We start from the raw sequence: 21,706 nt of genomic DNA, 5'->3' as shown, positions 1-21,706 counted from the left end.
CATTAAAATCTCTGGAAGTTCCGGGAAGAACTTCAAAGCACTTTCCCCCCTGATCCTGCCAGCATAGAGACAGAATATAAATGAACTGAGAGCCGACCAGGGTTGTCAACTACCTGAAATTAAAATAACGGACACCCGTCTGACGACCCTTATCTCTAAGAGAAATAAGTGGGCAGGTGATACAAGTCAATGAGCTGGTTGTCTCCACCAGCCGAAGGCTTGGGGGAGAGTATGTTTTGCACTCCGTCCGTCCGTGTGTCCGTCCGTGTGTCCGTCCGTCCGTGTGTCCGTGAGCAGCTAATCTCGGCCACCGTTAACCCGGTCGATGCCAAATTTTGCACACACACTCCCTGGATGCCAACCATGAACCTCTGCCCCAAACTTTCCAGAACGGCCTGTTATAGCGCCACCAGGAGGCCGCTTTGTGCAAAACAAGTTTTTGCACAGTACACCTACAGATTTTGTCCAAACATCACGCAAATTGGTACACAGTCTCTCTAGAGCCATTCAACCAAACCGGTCTTTCACATTTCTCAGACTCCATCCTGATTGGTTAAGATTGGCTTCCAAAATTCCCAGGAGTGCTCAGTTTCAAACAAAATGCTGCAAATCATGAACACATCGCGTGATTTCCGTGAAATTGTGCACCCACATTCCCACTAGGCCGAGGACGAAATGCCACATGAACAATTTCAACTCAGCCTCAAGGTGGCGCTATAACTGGCCCAAAAGTGTTTTTACCTCTAACTGCACGGATCTGTGGATAACTTTGTATGCCAACTCCCTAGAGGCCAAGGAAAAACCTTTGCCTGGAATTTTTCACATCTGCTCTTTATAGCGCCACCAGGAGGCCGACATATGTAAAACACATTTTCTATTATTACTCCTTCACATTTTATCCAAATTTCACGCAAATCGGTACACATGATCTCCATAGTCATGTGATCAAGACAGGTTTGTTTGATTTCTCATATTCCATCCTGATTGGCCACGATTGGCTCCTACAGTTTTCAGGAGTAGCAAATGGCCACAACTCCTCAACGCAGCGTCCGATTGCGATGAAACTGTGCACGCATATTCCCACTAGGCTGAGGAAGAATCCTGGTGGAGACCTGTGCCGATTGGCACTTTATCTAGTTCTCTCTCTAACTTGTGTCTGGGGGTAGTGGCTTGTCACTGTCATTATAATTAGTGCTACAGGGCTGGTTATTTTTTCCCCTCTGCACAACACAACTTGATTTGATTTGATTTAGATATAGATTTTTATTTTAGCACAGTATAGAGTAATACATTAAAGCATAAAAAAGGGAAAGTGCCAGGAGGAGGCATGAAGCCCTGAGGGCTTATACGAGGCCTACCTATAAAATACAATAAAACATTATAACAAGATAGAAATAATTTCCAGTAGCCATGATTGCAAAAAATATATATATATAAAATCTACAACATGATTCAAATTACTTGATAATCCTTAATAGTCCTGTTCGTACTCCTGGTGAGAGCAGGAGAGGACCTGGTGAGCCAGGAGTCAACCCACAGTGCCTAGTCCCTCCACGTGCAGGATGGCACGCCCAGTACCGGCAGAGTAGTTCTGGAGCAGCGGATTGTGTGTCCCTGGTCTTTCCCTAAGGGACTGACCGAGGGCAGCTACTGGGACGTAAGTCAGGACTTGATCACCCCGGCTGGGTCACCCGAGTGAGGGGTATGATGTTGGAAGACCCGAAACCCCGATGACCTTGGGATATATCACTGAGGATTCGTCCCAGTTGCATCCTAGCGATGTTTTTTTGTTCTTAGTTTCTATAGTGACTCATAGGAATAGACTATGTGACAACCGGGAATAGTCTGGTGACCACCCGATAGATGGTTGGCAGCCGGAATGTAGACGTCACCCGGGTAACAGTTTGGGTTAGTGCCCCAGCCTGTGTTCGCCGTGAGGAGGACACCAAAAAAAAACACGTGAGGCCTTTAGGAGGGCCATTCAAGCCGGAAGTGGAGCATGCGGCAGTGTGGCACCTCTGTCGCCTTGCCGGTGGAGCCTGCAGAATCTACCACTCCCAAATGAAGTGTCTGGTGCTGGAATCTGGTGCAACACACAGGTCCAGTTCATACTCCTGGTGAGAGCAGGAGAGGACCTGGTGAGGCTTAGGAAGTGCCCGGCCAGGAGTCAACCCACAGTGCCTAGTCCCTCCACGCGCCGGATGGCACGCCCAGTACCGGCAGAGTAGTTCAGGAACAGCGGATTGTGTGTCCCTGGTTTTTCCCTAAGGCAGAGCAGAGGTTCCCAACCACCGCTACGCGGACTGGTGCCGACACGTGCCACTGGTACGTGAGAGGGGAATTCCAAGTTTTCCCGTCGTATAAAAATCCATTTGAAAACACGACACCAGACCTAATGGCCGTTGAGCGTAGAGCGCGATGCTCAATCCCCCATTGAAATGCAAATGCTTGCCTTTATATCCTACTCGTCTCTTTGAAAACGCTTCTGATTGTGCGTGGGGGGGGGGGGGGGGGAGCACACCGTCCATGTGTACAACAAGCTGTAGGCTATTTAGTCACGATCGCGCTAATGAAACCAAATGCTACACGGTGACGCTACAGGATTATTATTTCATGTCAAAACGAAAAGATTATGTTAACCAGGTAATGTAGGCCTTGGCTAATGTGTCACTCTGCATGTTTAACTAAGTTTTCCACATGTCCAAAGCAATTTATGAAAAAGACATAAGCCTAAGCCTTTTTCTTTTAAATCATACTATCATTGTTGATAATGATATAACGCCATTTAGGTCAATGATATATAACAATAATAGGCCTATAGCAGCGGGTAGCCTATTTAATGTTCTCTTCCGTGAGAACGTTAGGTTTTGGTATGATGATGTGCGACCACCCCCCCGAAACCCCGATGACCTTGGGATACATCACTGAGGATACGTCCCAGTTGCATCCTAGCGATGTTTTTTAGTTCACATGATTAGAGACAAGAAGAGAATACAAACTATGAGATTTAAGTGATTTGGTGAATCAGAACAACCTTCAGTTTGTTCAAGTATTTTGCAACTTACACTGATTCTAGAGGTGGCCCATACACACACACAACAAAAATGTGCTAACCGTTTTTTTTGTTGGTCCACTTTTTGAGGGTCGCTAGCCCCTACTTACTATGTCCAGATTTGAGGGTTTGTGTAACCACAAACATTGTCTTAACACAACCATGGAATGCCATTGACAATGAAGGGCCAGCTTTGAGGTTTTGTTTAAACACAAACTTTGTGTAAACACAAACATTGAAGACGAAGGTGAGGACACAAATTGTGATTGGCCGTAATGAGATGATGTATGATGATATACAGTATGATGATAAGAATGTCCCTCACTTCACACGGGTGTGATTTTACTCTGCCCCTGACACTAGTGTACATATAAATACTACTATAGGAAAAAATAGCCAGTATACAATCTCACTTAAACTTTATTTAATTACACCAATTAAAACTAAGGACATTTTCTTTATGATCTTACACTTTTGTTAGTTTGCACACGCACAAAATAGTTTCTGTTAGTTTTTTTTCTTTTGTGTAAAACCGCTTTTTATGAACCCTGATCCACGCATGGATGTATGCTGTACCAGATTGAGTGAATCATTGATTCATATAGCAGCACACTTAATATTCAGGCCTCCTCAGAAATGCAGCAGAGAATCTCATCACTCAAACCCTACACAGCAGACAAGAGACTAACAGACTTCAGACCATAATACATCACAACAGCACACAGACACATTATGATTCAGCCAAAGACGTCACGTCCCCCCCCCCCCACTGCTGTGGGCTTATACAACATTGTTTATTCGTCTGAAACAAATCGCTATCCCTCAAACTCAGCACTAAAGTAAGTATCTGAAGTCTGTCCACGCGCATAGCCAATCAATTAGCCTATAAGCTTGAGCCTAGCAATGACTGCAGGCCACGGGAGATAATAAAACAGAGGAGAAATATTGAGGCTGAGATCGAGATAATTTAGAATAAATGATGCGATAGAGAGAAAGGGTAGAATTCATTAACAGTACAGTGGACACATGACAATGAAGAACAACTTTGGGGATACATAGGAATGAAAAATCTATTGTGTGTGTGGTGCCACCTATATTGGTAAGGCAACATCTGCGCGCGCGGCCGCGCGTGTGTGTGTGTGAACATCAGCTAATTTACTATGAACTAACTATTTAATGCTGTCTTGTCGTCCAATAGAGCATGTTAGACAATGAGGGTGGCGCCATTAGGTTTGCAGTGGGAGGTAAACCAGAACGTGTTTGAGCACACAAGAAAGAAATCTGTTTATCGTGGTGACAAAACGTGCAGCGACTCAATAAGCTCCGAGCTGTGCGATGTGCAGATCATGAAACTAAATATGGAGTGAAGTGCCCTCAGATGAACACACATCTGATATGCATATTTCAGCTTTTTTTTATTTTATGCAAATGCTACATAATGTACGTCTGTAAATTCAATATGAAAACAAGCCATCCGATCCTACATCCCACACACACACACACACACACACACAAGGTCATATTTGATATGGTGAGGTTACATTTCTTAGCTTAATTTTTTTAGCTTGTGGAGCCTGCATGTCATGACACATGTAGCTACAGTACACTGAATGGAATGAATATCTTTGGCCCTTCATTGGACCTCTTGGGTCAATGCAGAATACAGTTTCTTTATTTAACAAGAATAAAATGTATGTGTATGTGTGTATCTGCCAGTTTGAGTGTGTATGTACCAATCCATGAGCAGATTAATGTATATTTTGTGCGTGCTCTGTCATTCTCTTGCTTCAGTGAGTATGCTGTTGGCACTTGGCGTCCTGCAGCCATTGCAAGATGTGCACTGACCCATACGCACTCATAGCGTGCCATTGTCTTGCTTCACGATGTAAATGCCACAAGAATGTATGACTATATTGAACACTTCGTTTGATAGTCCAGTGACTAAGATACTACTCCCACTTTGCACTCTTTGGACCATAAAAGGCTAATACCACAGAGCATGTTGTACGGAGGAAAAAAAGGTAATTTGTCAGGGCAATTACTGCCTAGTTTACTTTGACAAGCATGGAACTATTACTCAAAACTGATCATGTGTATCACACTCATTTAGGAGTTGTACAGTCCAAAAACAGCGAGGGGAAAGAAATAGTCTAGTTTTAGTTCATTGATTTTCTGCCTGAGGCACTTGTCTTTGATAGCCCTTAACTGACCTGCACGCACGCGCACACGCACGCACGCATGCACGCACACACGCACACACGCACACACACGCACACACACACACACACACACACACACACACACACACACACACACACACACACACACACACACACACACACACACACACACACACACACACACACACACTGTACTTACAGACATACTTGTAAACAGATTTTTCTCTGTCTACAAATGTGGCTGTCTACTGGATCATGCATGCAGTGCACAGCTGTACACTGTAATAATGAGAGTGTACATAATGGACCGATAAGGGTCCATTATGTACCATTGGTACACGCTCTGACTTAAATTAACACTAGGAATTTTGATGTGTCGGCCCTCGTTGGTTCCAATTTACAAAACAATTATTTTAAATATTTATGTACAGCAGAGTGTAATGTATTATGCAGGCTAACAGCCTCCAGAGAATGGAGCATATTCAGCAAGTGAATGTTGTGTCTTCAGTAAAATCGCATTGGGGGTGTCATATTGGGGTATCATTGCTTGCATTGGAATTGAACTCACTCGAATTCTAGTGGATGAAACGTGTTTGGAAAACTGTGTGTGAAAGAGGCTGATGTGCGTGTAATGTGTGTGATTTTGCCTCCATGCTGATACATGCACTGCCCTTCATGTGTACTGTGTGTGCGTGTCTGCGTGTGTGTGTGTGCGTGTGTGTGCGTGTGTGTGCGTGTGTGTGCGTGTGTGCGTGTGTGAGTGCACGTGCGTGTGTGTATGCGTGCGTAACATTCCCACGGGGCCAGGGATGCACAGCAAAGGATTCTGTAGGTAAAGAGATTAATAAATGCATGCAACCGTGGAGCCTCTCTCATCTCAGACATGTCGGGATGAGAAGGGGGGGGGGGGGGGGGGGGGGCGGAGCCAATCACAAAACAGGACGCATTATACAGCCACTTCCCCCCCCACCCCCCCTGCCCCCGCCCCATGCCACCCAAGTTGCCCTCTCGCAAACCAAGACCCCCGAAGACCTGGACCCTTAGATTTGGTCACGTTCCGGCCGTTCCCCCGGCCCGGACGCACCCTTCAAAACCCTAACATCCTCTGCCAGATGGTGCCACTGCAAAAAAAAACATCACAGTACTGTATGTTTGGGGAGGGATAAAATAAATAAATACATAAATAAATAAATAAATAAATAAGTAAATAAATAAATGGATATAACACAGAAACCAATATCCCATCAAAGGAGCGGCTGAGGATATTAATATCGACACTGAATGGAAAATGAGCCACTTAGACATACAAATTGCATCGGCGTATTAGCATAAAAAACACCATTAGCATATTATGCGCTGACGGAAAAGCAAGTGTTTTTTTGTTGCCACATGAGAGGCGGCAGTAAACACTGACACGAGTATAGGCCTGCTCGGCGACAGCAAGACGTGTGGAGGCGACGGACATAGTTAACACGGCCAACGCCTTTAACTGACACAACTGGTTTTATTGACAAACACCAAATATATTCCGAACAAACTGTAGGGCAATAAAAATAAATCCCACAATGACAACATACAATCTCAAATATTACACAATACCGCACAAGATGGAAACATCACAGTCCACGCGGCACTCAATAATCTTAATATGCTTTGACTTTGATAAGACCTTAGAGAAATTATCACAGGCATGTTTGTTTTTGCCACCGTTGAGCCTGAACATGATGAATGGCCTATGAGTCAGATGCCATTCCTTTGATCTCTTCGGTTAAGTATGTGCAACATCAGAGACCCAGATCCAACCATGTCTCATTTGTCATTATAGTTTATTGTTTAGAAGTGTTTCTCAAGTGTTTCCCAGACAGCACACAAAAACAACAACAAAAACAAACTCACAATAATATGGTAGTTAAACTGCACAGACAGTACATTGTCTCTGAAACCTCATATCTCCACATTAAAACTGTTTATGACACCCCCCCCCCCCCCCCCCCTGTGAATTAATGCCCTACCTTGTCATAAGTGTGACACAAAAGTAGCAAAAAGTGTTGAACTACAAGCTCAACGCAATGCAAAGTGTTGTGAGCTTTTAGACTTTTTGAGGGGCACTAGCCCCTCCTATGCCCAGACTTGTGTGTCTGTGTGTACCCCATATAGCGATGATTTGATTGGCTGAGGGCTTAAACAGTGCAGAAAAAAAGTGTGGACAGAAAAGTGAGGACGCCAAAAGTGATTGGCCAGAATGTGATGATGTATAATGTGTGGGGCTGCACGATATGGACAAAATGTTATATCTCGGTATTTATGCAAAATATTGCGATATCGATGTGTTGCAACATTGAAAACTAAACATTATTCAGAAAAAGTGTGTGAGTGCAGAGTTAGCTAATGCACTGGACCAGGGTTAGCAACAATGGCCTTTTTGCGATACTGATATTGCACGTTCATACCTCGATAATGATATATTGTGCAGCCTATATGCTGAATTATGTATGATGATAAGAGCACCACTCACTTCACACAAGTGAACGTGAAAAGTGGTTAAGTGTGTGTCAGTGGGTTGTCTAAATACTGAGCCAATGAAAAGTATGTAAGGGATAATATCTGCCTATAGGTGGTCATTGTCGGGACATAATTCACCGACAGGGGGTTTACCCACCCTGAAGGTGAATTATATCCCGACAATGACCACCTATAGGCAGATATTAACCCGCTAATTACATGGCTACTTAATACATAAATTAATAAATTGCTCCAAAGATATTTCCTTGCTTGCGGACGCGATAATGAAAGTATTCCAAGTGTCGCACTATTTTCGGGTACAGCATAGTCTATTCCTCGTTCAAATGTTTTAAAAAACATTTTTGAGAGCAATGTTTAGCTGTACATTACATTGTGTGTGTGTTTACAGCACATGGCTGTCATGTTGGAAACAGCAGTAAATCATGCAGGGCACAGCAGGTGCTCCGAGGGTTTGATTAGGAATCAGTCTGTTATAGAGCGGAGCTGTCATTATCCAGAAATAACAGACCGCTGAATTCTGCGATTGACCAATCAGAATCAAGCATTCAACCAAGCCATGTAATAACAACAAGTAATTAACAACATTGGATCCATTGGAACACAGGTTCTTTTTCACCTTTCACCAGGTAATAGTTTTGGACATACAACCACTCCACCCGACACTATAGCAATACTGTATGTACGCTACAGAGCATGTAGGCATGACTGGACACACGTAACTGTCTGCGTACTGTATAGGAGAAGCACTCAGAAGATGATACGATGTGACTATGCCTCATCTGACGTGTGTGCCCGTGATAATGTACTTGTGTAATCACCATACCGTACTTAATGTGAGATCAGAGTGGGCACCATTTCCTTCAGAGGAGCCCTGAATAAAACATGAATCTATCGCCAACGTCGTCATCTGTACTGTAATCATGTACGTCTGGCCGTGTTCGAGGACTGTGCATCCCCCCCCCCCCCCCCCCCCAAATCTCTCTGTTGGGCAACAACCTTGTATCTCCACATTTGAAAATTGCAAAGCCATGCTTTGTCGGCGGAAGGTGTTGGTTTGGCAAAATAGCGATCGCATTGGGACATATTGTGAGCATTGTGACTAAATAATAACTGAATTGGTGACTTACTATACATTATAGACTGTGTGTGTGTGCGTGTGTTTGCATAATAGGGAAAAAAGAAAGAGTGGGACAAAGGAACATTAAGGGCTAAAGATAGCAACTGCGAGGCGTCAGAGTTTGAACCTTGAGGTCACGGGAAGTCTAATGGACATGCCAACACTACACCCAGTGTCACGCTTCTCTACGCTGCTTTCTGTCCATCTCTCCCTCCATTTCTCTCTCCCTCCTTCTCCCTCTGATTATCTGTGTGTCTCGGTTGACTAGCAGTGTGAATTGAAATGACAAAGTGACATTCTCATTCGGGCGGCCACTGTTACACCACCATGGCCAGATTATGTTCTGGCTGAACAGATCCCATGTGACAGGTGTGCGTGTGTGTGCGTGCGTGTGCGTGTGCGTGCGTTTGCGTGCATGTGCATGTGCATGTGCATGTGCATGTGCATGTGCATGTGCATGTGCATGTGCATGTGCATGTGCATGTGCATGTGCATGTGCATGTGCATGTGCATGTGCATGTGCACACTGAAATCAGTGTTGTTTTTGGAGGCACATTTAGTTTTAGTCCTAGTCTCTTGAATAGCTTTCATTTAGTTTTAGTCATATTTTAGTCACCTGGAATGTTTTAGTGTTAGTGTCTAGTTTTAGTCGACTAAATGTCATTCGATTTTAGTCGACTAAATCTACAGTTGATTTAGTCGACTAAAATGTGTTTTGGCGGACACTTGCTGAGAATAGCATACAAGCTCACAACGTGTCGCACTGCGACGCATTGTGAGCTTGTAGATCGGCTATTTTCAGCATACAACCAAGTGTGAAATGACTTATACTGGATCTCTTGTCCACTACTTCCTTCCTGACATTTTAGTCTAGTTTTTATATGTTGACGAAATTGTCAGTATATGCAGTCTTAGTTAGCTTAGCTTAGTTTTCATTTAGTTTCGGATTAGTTTTCGTCAGTGGAAAATGGTACTTGACGAAAATGTTTCGTCGTACGTCACCCAAAAACGGTGAAATAGCACGGATCGGCAATTCCGTTCATACAATACTAGTGAAAGCCGCCGTAGCAATGCCTCCATATGTACAGATTATTTCACCATATTTGGGTGAGATGCAGGGTTTTTCCCGAAAGACAAGGCATCCCTGCTAATGCCTAAACTGTATGATTTAGAAGACATTTGTAGAATCAACCTCAGATCTAAATGGTGTTAATAAGTGAACTCTTGGCATCGTTCGTGGTTTTTTTTAAACATACATGAGCCTGTGATCCCGCCGCCGCCAGCGTCCCCCGGGCACGAGGCGGTGTTGTTGCACATGCGCGTCTCCCTCAGGGCGCCGCTGCACAGCGTCCCGTACGGCGACGACACGCACGAGCGTGTGCGCACCTGCCAGCCCTGCCCGCACGTTAGCGAACACACGCTCCACTGTGACCACTCCTCGGCCGCCGGGTCGCCTATGATGAACGAGATGAGAAGGACAAACACAGAAGAGAAAAAAGGGGCGTAGAGGGAGAGAGAGGATAGATTGGGCGGGGAGGGGGGAGGGGGGGGAGCAGGGGTTGTGTCATTTTAATAAGAGACCAATATTCGTTATGCCTTTCCGCGGCACCTCACCCCTCACTGCGTGACGAAGATACAAAAATATAGAAATGTGATTTCTGCCAAAAATCGAAAGCCAAAACATAAACATCCCGGGGCATGGGATTCAGACGAGTCGATACAGAACGTGCGCGGGGCTCCAGACTAACTTCCTTTTGTACATTGATTGCAGTGATTCCCCTAACTTTTTTATGTAGGTGCACCAGCACGTAATTATTACTGTACAGTGTACAGTATGCGCTGGAGCTCCTAAATGAAAATACCTAAATTATGTATGTCCATTTTTCACTGCACCTTTTGGAGCCGCAATGAGATGAGATACAATTTATTGTCAAATGTTATTGTCAATGCAGAATGTCTAATTTCAAGTTTTCAAATGTATACAAATCTTTTGAAAATGGGCTATTTTCAAATAGCTGAAACGTATATAGGGTTGAAGTGGTTAATGTGTGTTTTATAATCAAATTTAAATCTCCAAAGTAAGTAAGTTTTCAATTAAATGTAGTGGAGTAAAAGTAAAAATGTTGGCTCATTCACGGACAAATAATACATTGTATAGCCTGAGTGTTACTTAATTTGTGAATTCCCATTCGTTCACACTGCTCATTGCGTAACCACAAACCCCAGTGGCCGTGTTGTGGACATGTCCAAAAAAAGCTCAAGCTGACACGTTGTGACTGTGAGTTTTGAAGTTCATCTACTTTCGGGCAAAGAGTTCTGATGTAGAGGTGGGAAAGAAATGACAGGGCCAAAGACAGTAGCCTGGTTAATAAACCAGACTAATATCGCACGGATCCGCGGGATATTAGTCTGGGGAGGCTCAGCTTGGATTTCATTTCCAGGGAAACATTTTCTCTTTGACGCAATTGGTCAGAGCTACTGTCAGTCAATGGTCTCAAGCATTGAACGTCACTGTACCAAAGCCCGCCCATATTGCATACCGTGTCCCTATTGGGCGCCCACATTCTCGTGTGTAGGAAATGGGCGTAAAATTGAGCCTCTCCAGACCGAAATCCGCCGGTAGGCAATTTTTTTTGCCAACGGCTGATTCGGTCTGGTTTATTAACCAGGCTACAAGGACAGACCCCTGGGTTACGCCGGTTAAAGGGGTTAAGTTCTGGGGTTAAGTGTCTTGCTCAGGGGCACTCCGACATGGGTGGGCTGCGGGGAGGCGAACCGGTGACCTTGTGATGACCAGATGGTCTCTCTACCCACTCGGCTGTTAGGCTCTGGCTCCGAGTCACATATGAGGCGCAATATGTTGGCTCAGGATTAGGCAGTGGTGGAAAAAAGTACTTAAGTAAAAGTATCAATACTGCAATGTGGAAATACTCTGTACCGCACAACTGTACCGCACAAATGCACTGCACAACTACACCGCACAACTGTACCGCACAAATGCACCGCACAACTACACCGCACAACTACACCGCACAACTGTACCGCACAACTACACCGCACAACTACACCGCACAACTGTACCGCACAACTGTACCGCACAACTACACCGCACAACTACACCGCACAACTGTACCGCACAACTACACCGCACAACTACACCGCACAACTACACCGCACAACTGTACCGCACAACTACCTTTTTTTTTAGATCCCTGATGTCATCTATATGCCCACATAGGCCTATTGGAACTACACCGCACAACTACACCGCACAACTGCACCGCACAACTACACCGCACAACTACACCGCACAACTACACCGCACAACTAGACCGCACAACTGCACCGCACAACTACACCGCACAACTACACCGCACAACTGCACCGCACAACTACACCGCACAACTACACCGCACAACTAGACCGCACAACTACACCGCACAACTACACCGCACAACTGCACCGCACAACTACACCGCACAACTACACCGCACAACTGCACCGCACAACTACACCGCACAACTGCACCGCACAACTGCACCGCACAACTACACCGCACAACTACACCGCACAACTAGACCGCACAACTAGACCGCACAACTGCACCGCACAACTACACCGCACAACTGCACCGCACAACTACACTGCACAACTGCACCGCACAACTACACCGCACAACTACACCGCACAACTACACCGCACAACTACACCGCACAACTACACCACACAACTACACCGCACAACTACACCGCACAACTACACCGCACAACTAGACCGCACAACTGCACCGCACAACTACACCGCACAACTACACCGCACAACTGCACCGCACAACTACACCGCACAACTACACCGCACAACTAGACCGCACAACTACACCGCACAACTACACCGCACAACTGCACCGCACAACTACACCGCACAACTACACCGCACAACTGCACCGCACAACTACACCGCACAACTGCACCGCACAACTGCACCGCACAACTACACCGCACAACTACACCGCACAACTAGACCGCACAACTAGACCGCACAACTGCACCGCACAACTACACCGCACAACTGCACCGCACAACTACACTGCACAACTGCACCGCACAACTACACCGCACAACTACACCGCACAACTACACCGCACAACTACACCGCACAACTACACCACACAACTACACCGCACAACTACACCGCACAACTACACCGCACAACTACACCACACAACTACACCGCACAACTACACCGCACAACTACACCGCACAACTACACCGCACAACTGCACCGCACAACTGCACCGCACAACTACACCGCACAACTACACCGCACAACTAGACCGCACAACTACACCGCACAACTACACCGCACAACTACACCGCACAACTACACCGCACAACTACACCGCACAACTACACCGCACAACTACACCACACAACTGCACCGCACAACTACACCACACAACTACACCGCACAACTACACCGCACAACTACACCACACAACTGCACCGCACAACTACACCGCACAACTACACCGCACAACTACACCGCACAACTACACCACACAACTGCACCGCACAACTACACCGCACAACTACACCGCACAACTACACCGCACAACTACACCGCACAACTACACCGCACATCTGTACCGCACAACTGCACCGCACAACTACACCGCACAACTACACCGCACAACTAGACCGCACAACTGCACCGCACAACTACACCGCACAACTACACCGCACAACTACACCGCACAACTAGACCGCACAACTAGACCGCACAACTACACCGCACAACTACACCGCACAACTACACCGCACAACTACACCGCACAACTAGACCGCACAACTACACCGCACAACTACACCGCACAACTACACCGCACAACTACACCACACAACTGCACCGCACAACTACACCACACAACTACACCGCACAACTACACCGCACAACTACACCACACAACTACACCACACAACTGCACCGCACAACTACACCACACAACTACACCGCACAACTACACCGCACAACTACACCGCACAACTACACCGCACATCTGTACCGCACAACTGCACCGCACAACTACACCGCACAACTACACCGCACAACTAGACCGCACAACTACACCGCACAACTACACCGCACAACTACACCGCACAACTACACCGCACAACTACACCACACAACTGCACCGCACAACTACACCGCACAACTGTACCGCACAACTGCACCGCACAACTACACCGCACAACTACACCGCACAACTACACCGCACAACTACACCGCACAACTACACCGCACAACTACACCGCACAACTACACCGCACATCTGTACCGCACAACTGCACCGCACAACTACACCGCACAACTACACCGCACAACTACACCACACAACTACACCGCACAACTACACCGCACAACTGTACCGCACAACTACACCGCACAACTACAACACACAACTACACCGCACAACTACACCGCACAACTACACCGCACAACTACACCGCACAACTACACCGCACAACTACACTGCACAACTACACCGCACAACTGCACCGCACAACTACACCGCACAACTACACTGCACAACTGTACCGCACAACTACACCGCACAACTACACTGCACAACTACACCACACAACTACACCACACAACTACACCACACAACTACACTGCACAACTGTACCGCACAACTACCTTTTTTTTTAAAAGATCCCTGATCATCTATATGCCCACATAGGCCTATTGCAGGGGTAGGCAACCTGCGGCTCTAGAGCCACATGTGGCTCTTATAGGCCCTCTCCCGTGGCTCCCAGTTGCTACGGTAAAGAAGTATGAAAAGGAATAAGAGGTTTTCCTTTTCTTTTCTTTTTTTACATTTAATCATAATTTATTATTGAATTTGTAGTAGGCACAAAGTTATTCTTTCATTTTGATATTGCAAAACAATGTTGCCTATACACCATGCAGATAAAAATAAGAATCAAATTTAATGAAGGAAAATAGAAGAATGAATTCATGATAAGACATCTCTGTTTGTTTTCACCACCAATGCTGCTGGCTTACTGGTACAGTATACTTGATATGCTTTGAGAAATCAGCAAACAATAAAATTTAATATTGAAAGACCAGAAAAATCACGAATAATTAAAGTTTGCTTTATCAAAGCAAACTTATTTTGCGGCTCCAGATAGAATTGTAATAAGTTTTTGGGCCAAAAATGGCTCTTCTGATAAAGGTTGCCTACCCCTGGCCTATTGGAATGCCAAGTCAATTTAAGTTACCTTCTTTGAAATGTAATGGAGTCAAAATTTGTCTTTGAGATGTAGTGAGGTGAAAATATCCCAAAATACAAATACTAAGTAAAGTACAGAAACAACATGTTTAAACTAAAGTATGTGTACTCAAAATGTTCTTCGTTACTGTCCACGCCTGTGGCTTGGCCAGACCTGCTAAATGTTAGGCACTCCGGTGCCACCAAAGAAAATGTTTAGTCACACATGACAGATTTCTTTCTGCACTCTGTCTGGAGCCCTAGTATGAATAGTCAATTACAGTCTGCAAGGCAAAAGTAATGCATTTATGCTGGACATTAAAATTTTCTAAAAGTTTGTAATTATTAACTAAAAAAAGAAATCCATATTCACAAAGCCTCTAGGAGAGGTCCTTTGGTCTGAGAGTACTCAGGCTGTCTCTAAAAGAGGAAATTAAGTATGAAATAAAATTCTAAATAATGTTATTCCAGTGACCTGGAAGTATAAATTAAATCTAAATTCATAAAACACAAATAATGAAAATGTTTTAAAAAAGATGTTGTTCATGGAAAAAAAGAAGAGACACTCTTCTGTAGCATTATTATTATACTACATACCTATACAGTACATTAATAATACTAAACATAAATCTCAATTGACTTTTAACATACTGTATCATGGTGACAATCTTTCTCTTAGATCATAATTGATGTAGGGGAAACCTCACCCCTTCGGGGTGATGATACTCATGCAAGCAAAATGGCCACCCTCAATAGACATCAAGAGACATATTTGGCTCATGTTCAGCAGATAATCAGACAGTTTAAGATTGTATGGTGGATACTGCACTGGATGATAATATGTGTCCTTTCACATTTACTGTATAATTTGACACCTCTTTCTTGCTGCAGGCGTAGTTTCTTTGATCAGCAGCAGCCTGGCACTAGCATTTTACATTCGAAATGGGAAATGTTACGACAGATTGACTTTAGATGGCCTGTTCAGCCGCCCCATTCTCATACTCTGGGAGCAGCTAATGCTACTTTTGGATATTCATCTTTTGTCCATTTGAGTCACCGTATGCTACTAGCTAAACATAGCCAATCGATTACTGTGATGTGTAGGTCTATTGTCTGAAAATAACTCAATGTAGCATCCTGAGTCAGCCCTAGATCAATCTGGTTACCCATTAAACAAAGGAAAAACAGCGCCATCTTTTCAACGTTATAGTCAACAGTCTGTTTCGAGAGACTAGCCCTAGATTGATACTCACAAGGACAACCTTCCAGATATGCCCCTAGATGCTTTTAGTGAACATTAAACAAAATAATGTTCCACACTGTCTGACGTGTGTTTCATCCTGTAACGATTCCATCTGCCTCCTGGTTTATGGTGGGTTTTCATAGTGCATAGTATTATAATAATGCATGTGGAACTGACATACCCTATCTTATATTAGTTCTCCAGATTCTTACGAGCCTTATAAATATGTGGCTGGGTGATTTAAATATGTCTTTAAGTCACTTAACACCCACAAAGCCCTGATATGCATAAACCTTGTTAGAATATGCATGAGCAGGGGGATAATATTAATGGATATACCCATAGCCAATAGATTAATGCTTGTGAGGAATTACAGCAGCATGTGTGATCCTCCAGTACGCAAGGTCTTATAAGCCCACAGGACTGTAAACCAGATGCACTGTAAAATATTGAGTGTTAGTTTACTTTAACCCATTCTGCAAAGGCCGATTCTACAAATGTCTTCTAACTCTCAACAGTTTTCTGTAAAACTTATGTTGCTAACTTGCTATCAGACATTTTCATGTCAAGGACACCCATCTCAAAATATGTTGTGCCAGGGAACCCCAGAAGCAAATATTTTAGTTAAAAATGTTTGCTTTAAAAATATAATCAAAGATTAGCAAAAACAATTAAATGAAAAAAATAATCAAGAGTTTTCAAAAATAGCATAAGCTCAGAATAACCAAAGTATAAAATAATGGCTAAAGTGGTTCAAATCTAAAAAGACACAGATGCTTTCCCGGTTATAATGGGTTAACCACTTAAACCCAATTGTTGACCAGGGTCTGCCAGGTCTCTGTACTTGTCCTTCTCCCCATATATACCAGTGGCGGCTGGTGGATTTTTCCCCAGGTAGTGCTACACCAAAGATTAAACCAACAATAGCATGTACTAGTTATCATTAGTTCATTTTGATAGGCCCTGCCTGCCATAGTCACTTAATTTGTGAAAGCAAAAATTTGTACTACGCATTTTTGTACTCATATCATGTGCTAATAATAAAATGCTGCTGTATTATTATTATATGATTCATATCCATTCAGTGCAACAACTGACAAAAAGTTACTTTGTATTATAGGCTATATCGTTTATTTTTTACAAAGCGTGTGTAAATCCGTTAAGAACTCAGCGAGTTGTGGTGCTTCATGGCTCAATAAGCTTGGTCTATACTTCGACGCAAGATGGTATGGCACGTCGAAAATCACCGATCAAGAGTTATCGCGGTTTGAAAACAGCATGTTTCACAAGAAAAACTCATTACGTTTAGACAACCTTAGAACAAACTTTATGGCAGATTAAACATTGTAGTTTAAAAAACAAGAGCGTTGCGCACATCCAGTCCCTCGCTGGTGCTGGACTAAAGGTTTATACAGAGAGAAGGAAGGGAAGTCTGCACAACAGCTTCTGCTCCACACTGCTTTTATCAATTTATTAATGTCGGTGTTTTAAATTAATAAAAGCACTGTGGAGCAGAAGCCGATATGCGGACTTCCCTTCCTTCTCTCAGATTATACATTGTAGCCAACTCGTAGCCTAATACCATGTTGGTTTGATAATTTAAAATCTTAAGAATGTATTTTAAGTACAGTAGGCTAATATATGATTTATTCAAGGGAGATCTATAGTGGTGGTGCAGCGCACTAGTGCCCTCTATTGACAGGGGCGGCAGTGGCTCAGGGGTAGAGTGGCCGGTAGAACAACTGGAACAGCAAGGTTCCTAGTTCGAACCCAGGCTCCCCCAGAGTTACTGTCGAAGTGTCCTTGAGCAAGAAGCTAATTGCCCCCTATGTGCAGGTTGGTGCCTTGCATGGTTTCCTCCGCCATCGGTGAATAAATGTGTGTGTGAATGGGTGAATGTAATGCACAATCTATGTAATACGTTTTGGATTAAAAGCGCTATATAAATGCACCATTTCACTGCCCTCTATACAGTCTACAGTACACCATATCTTTGCCGATCTACAGTATAAGCTCACAATGCGTCACACTGTGAGTTTGTGGATTGCAAACCTTTTATGAAACCCTATTATGTACAGAATAAGAAAACTATAGGGTTTATGTGATTAATGTGTTCTTTCAGAGTTGAACCAACGGTCACGGCTGTATGGCTCTGTTGAAAAACTGTATAAATAATTTATAAAACTATACTAACAACACACAATAATAGAGCAGAGCATGTTAACTACCCACATTAAACAGCATGCATGCAGCATACTGTGTGCGGGGCACAATAGGCACATGTTTGATTTCAAAGCCGCACGCACAGGATTGTGCGGCCCAGCGGTGATCTTAAGTTTGTCAGACAGCTGTGGAGGGCACTGCTTTCTCTCCAGCGAGGTACGCCCTTGGAGAAGCACGGGAGCAATATAGTTTAAGCCAATAACCCCCCTGCGTTCTCGCTGTCTGTCTCTGTCTCTGTCTCTGACTCTCTCTCTCTCTCTCTCTCTCTCGTCACCAAAGTGTTTATGAGTGCTGTGTCCTTGGACAGAGGCGTCATCACGCAGCGAAGAAGGAAATCAAATTAATTGCATGTCCGTTAATCGCATTACATCTTCATTAACATGCACTGAGTCAGGGCTTAAGCTCATTGCACAGGCCTGCAGGAGAAGTGTGTGTGTGTGTGTGTGTGTGTGTGTGTGTGTGTGTGTGTGTGTGTGTGTGTGTGTGTGTGTTTGTTTGAGTGTCTGTGTCTGTGTCTGTGTCTGTGCGTGTGTGTGCAGTGTGTGTGTAAGGGGGGGGGGGAGCTAAAAGAACAGTGGGGATGATTGCAGTGCCAAGGGCTTCCCCTCGGTAGAGAGACTCTCACACAGTGGTGGCTGATGCTCATGGAAATGTATGTGACCATGGGTACGGTGTGCAGGTAAATGTATGTGACCATGGGTACGGTGTGCAGGTAAACGCATGCACAGCGGTGCTACTCAAACAGCAATGTGTGTCCTTATGTCTGTCCCTATGTCTGTCCCTATGTAGCCTGACCTAAGCAGAGACATTTCTGGCCTAGATGGGAGGGTCGCGCCTCAGAAATGCGCGCACCCTGATTGGATCTCATCGATCTGTCCGTCACCCCCGGCCCCTCCTCTCCCCCCTAGTGCAGCGCTACGTCACATCATTTAGAGCGACGCCCACCCGGAAGGGTTGACTCCCACTTTTAGACTGGTTCAGCCCATGGCTTTTTCCAGGCTTTCATCTTTCGCGCAGACTAAATGAAAGCCTGGGTATCGAGGCTAGTCCCTATGTGTCTGTCCTTATGTCTGTCCCTATGTCTGCCCAAGGACGGAAAGCTGCAACACAGTAACTCTGCCAGGCCCCTAAAAATAATAATAATAACAATAAATAATACTCTATCCCATCTATAAATGCACTAAGTCTCTGTACGTGTAATCCATGTAACTCGAGAACCGTTCGCCCCACCGATTTCAAATTTCGACACGCGCGTTCCATACAACCGCAGGGGGTGCAGTGCCCGGTGTCGGGTCGGTCGGAGCCACGGTTGTCCAGAACCGCCCCAAAAAGGCCTCTGCCCGGGCTCTGGACAGGGCTCCTGCCCAGGGTTCACTTTGAGAATCTCAAACCTACACAGTATGGGCCTGGGCCGTGGCTCAGCGGTCCAGGCACCATGGCTGGTGATCCAGTCTGGCAGTGTGCCGCGGGTTCCACTCCCAATCCCGACGGCCCTTACTGCATGTCACCCCCCATTTCTCTCCCCATTTCCTGTCAGCCTACTGCCTATACCTCCATAAAAATATATAAAATAAAGGCGAAAGCCACAGAAAAACATAAAAAAAAAGAACCTACACAGTATGTGTGCTGTTTTGTGCCATGTGTGCATGCGCCCGTTTGTGTCTCCATATAGACTAGTACAGCACACCTGACTGTACAAGCAAGGTTCTAAAATAGCACCCGTATACGTGGGCGTGAGTGACACACGCGGCCAACATGTGCTTGTCACGTTCATGTCAAAGCACAGCTCCCCGTAACGCACACGGACACGTGTGCGCGGCACTTCTAATATAGCTAACGCGACATGTCATGCATAATTGACTCCACTTTTACGCTCATCTGATTAATCACGTGAAATTTTGAAATATGCATTAATTACACATCATCATGCATGAACCGGGCTATCATGGACAACTACGGCAGTTGTCAAAAAAAAAGTGGAGAGAGCGGACCCGAAGGGACAAATACCAATTTAATAGATGAGAAGTTAACAAAGACCAGTTCTCTCTTTTTTTAGGACTTCATAAAGTTCATAAAGCGAAGTCATCTGTTGTGTGCCCGTGCCCTGGACTCAAGTCATAATATATCCGCCTGCATTCCATTCTCTTGCATGTTGTACCTTAGTGGGGCTTCATGTATAGTGGCGTTTGCAGTCTCTAGTAACGGTGCAGTGCAGGGGGAGAGGAGACCACTGGACCACTACAAGACTACAGTCTCTAGTAACGGTGCAGAGGGAGAGGAGACCACGTGACCACTACAAGACTACAGTCTCTAGTAACGGTGCAGTGCAGAGGGAGAGGAGACCACGTGACCACTACTAGACTACAGTCTCTAGTAACGGTGCAGAGGGAGAGGAGACCACGTGACCACTACTAGACTACAGTCTCTAGTAACGGTGCAGTGCAGGGGGAGAGGAGACCATGTGACCACTACAAGACTACAGTCTCTAGTAACGGTGCAGTGCAGAGGGAGAGGAGACCACGGGACCACTACACGACTACAGTCTCTAGTAACGGTGCAGAGGGAGAGGAGACCACGGGACCACTACTAGACTACAGTCTCTAGTAACGGTGCAGTGCAGGGGGAGAGGAGACCACGTGACCACTACTAGACTACAGTCTCTAGTAACGGTGCAGTGCAGGGGGAGAGGAGACCACGGGACCACTACTAGACTACAGTCTCTAGTAACGGTGCGGTGCAGGGGGAGAGGAGACCACGGGACCACTACTACCACTAGCTCTGGAAGCTGATCAAAAAAACATGTGGGGGGAATACACACATACACACACACGCACGCACACACGCATGTGCACGCACGCACGCACGGACGCACGCACGCACACCACACTACTCACCTGTCTGTGCCTGAAACACACCTGGCTGGTCAGCTGACCGAGGTCTCTGAGTCTTCACCTTCACGTCGTCGTCCTCGTACGGCTCTGCAGCGTGGGAACACAGAGAGGACAGCTTTCATTCTGCGCTTTATTTTATTACACATTATTATAACACAGAGAGGACAGCTTTCATTCTGCACTTTATTTTATTACACATTATT

At 45.2% G+C, this 21,706-nt stretch overlaps 1 protein-coding gene across 1 annotated transcript in view; it reads right to left on the bottom strand.

Moving 5' to 3' along the window:
• The window catches only part of adgrb2 (adhesion G protein-coupled receptor B2), a 347,282-nt gene that overhangs the window by 184,187 nt on the left and 141,389 nt on the right, over positions 1-21,706 (bottom strand). Inside the window, 2 exon segments of the mRNA XM_083768103.1 lie at positions 10,129-10,326; positions 21,507-21,590. Coding sequence (XP_083624229.1) covers positions 10,129-10,326; positions 21,507-21,590 — 282 coding nt within the window.

The sequence above is a fragment of the Protomyctophum parallelum genome, assembly GCF_964188405.1.
Source record: "Protomyctophum parallelum genome assembly, chromosome: 1".
NCBI classification, from domain to species: Eukaryota; Metazoa; Chordata; class Actinopteri; order Myctophiformes; family Myctophidae; genus Protomyctophum; species Protomyctophum parallelum.
The sequence above is the reverse complement of the archived record's forward strand: the minus strand, read 5'-3'. Positions and strand labels throughout refer to the sequence as shown.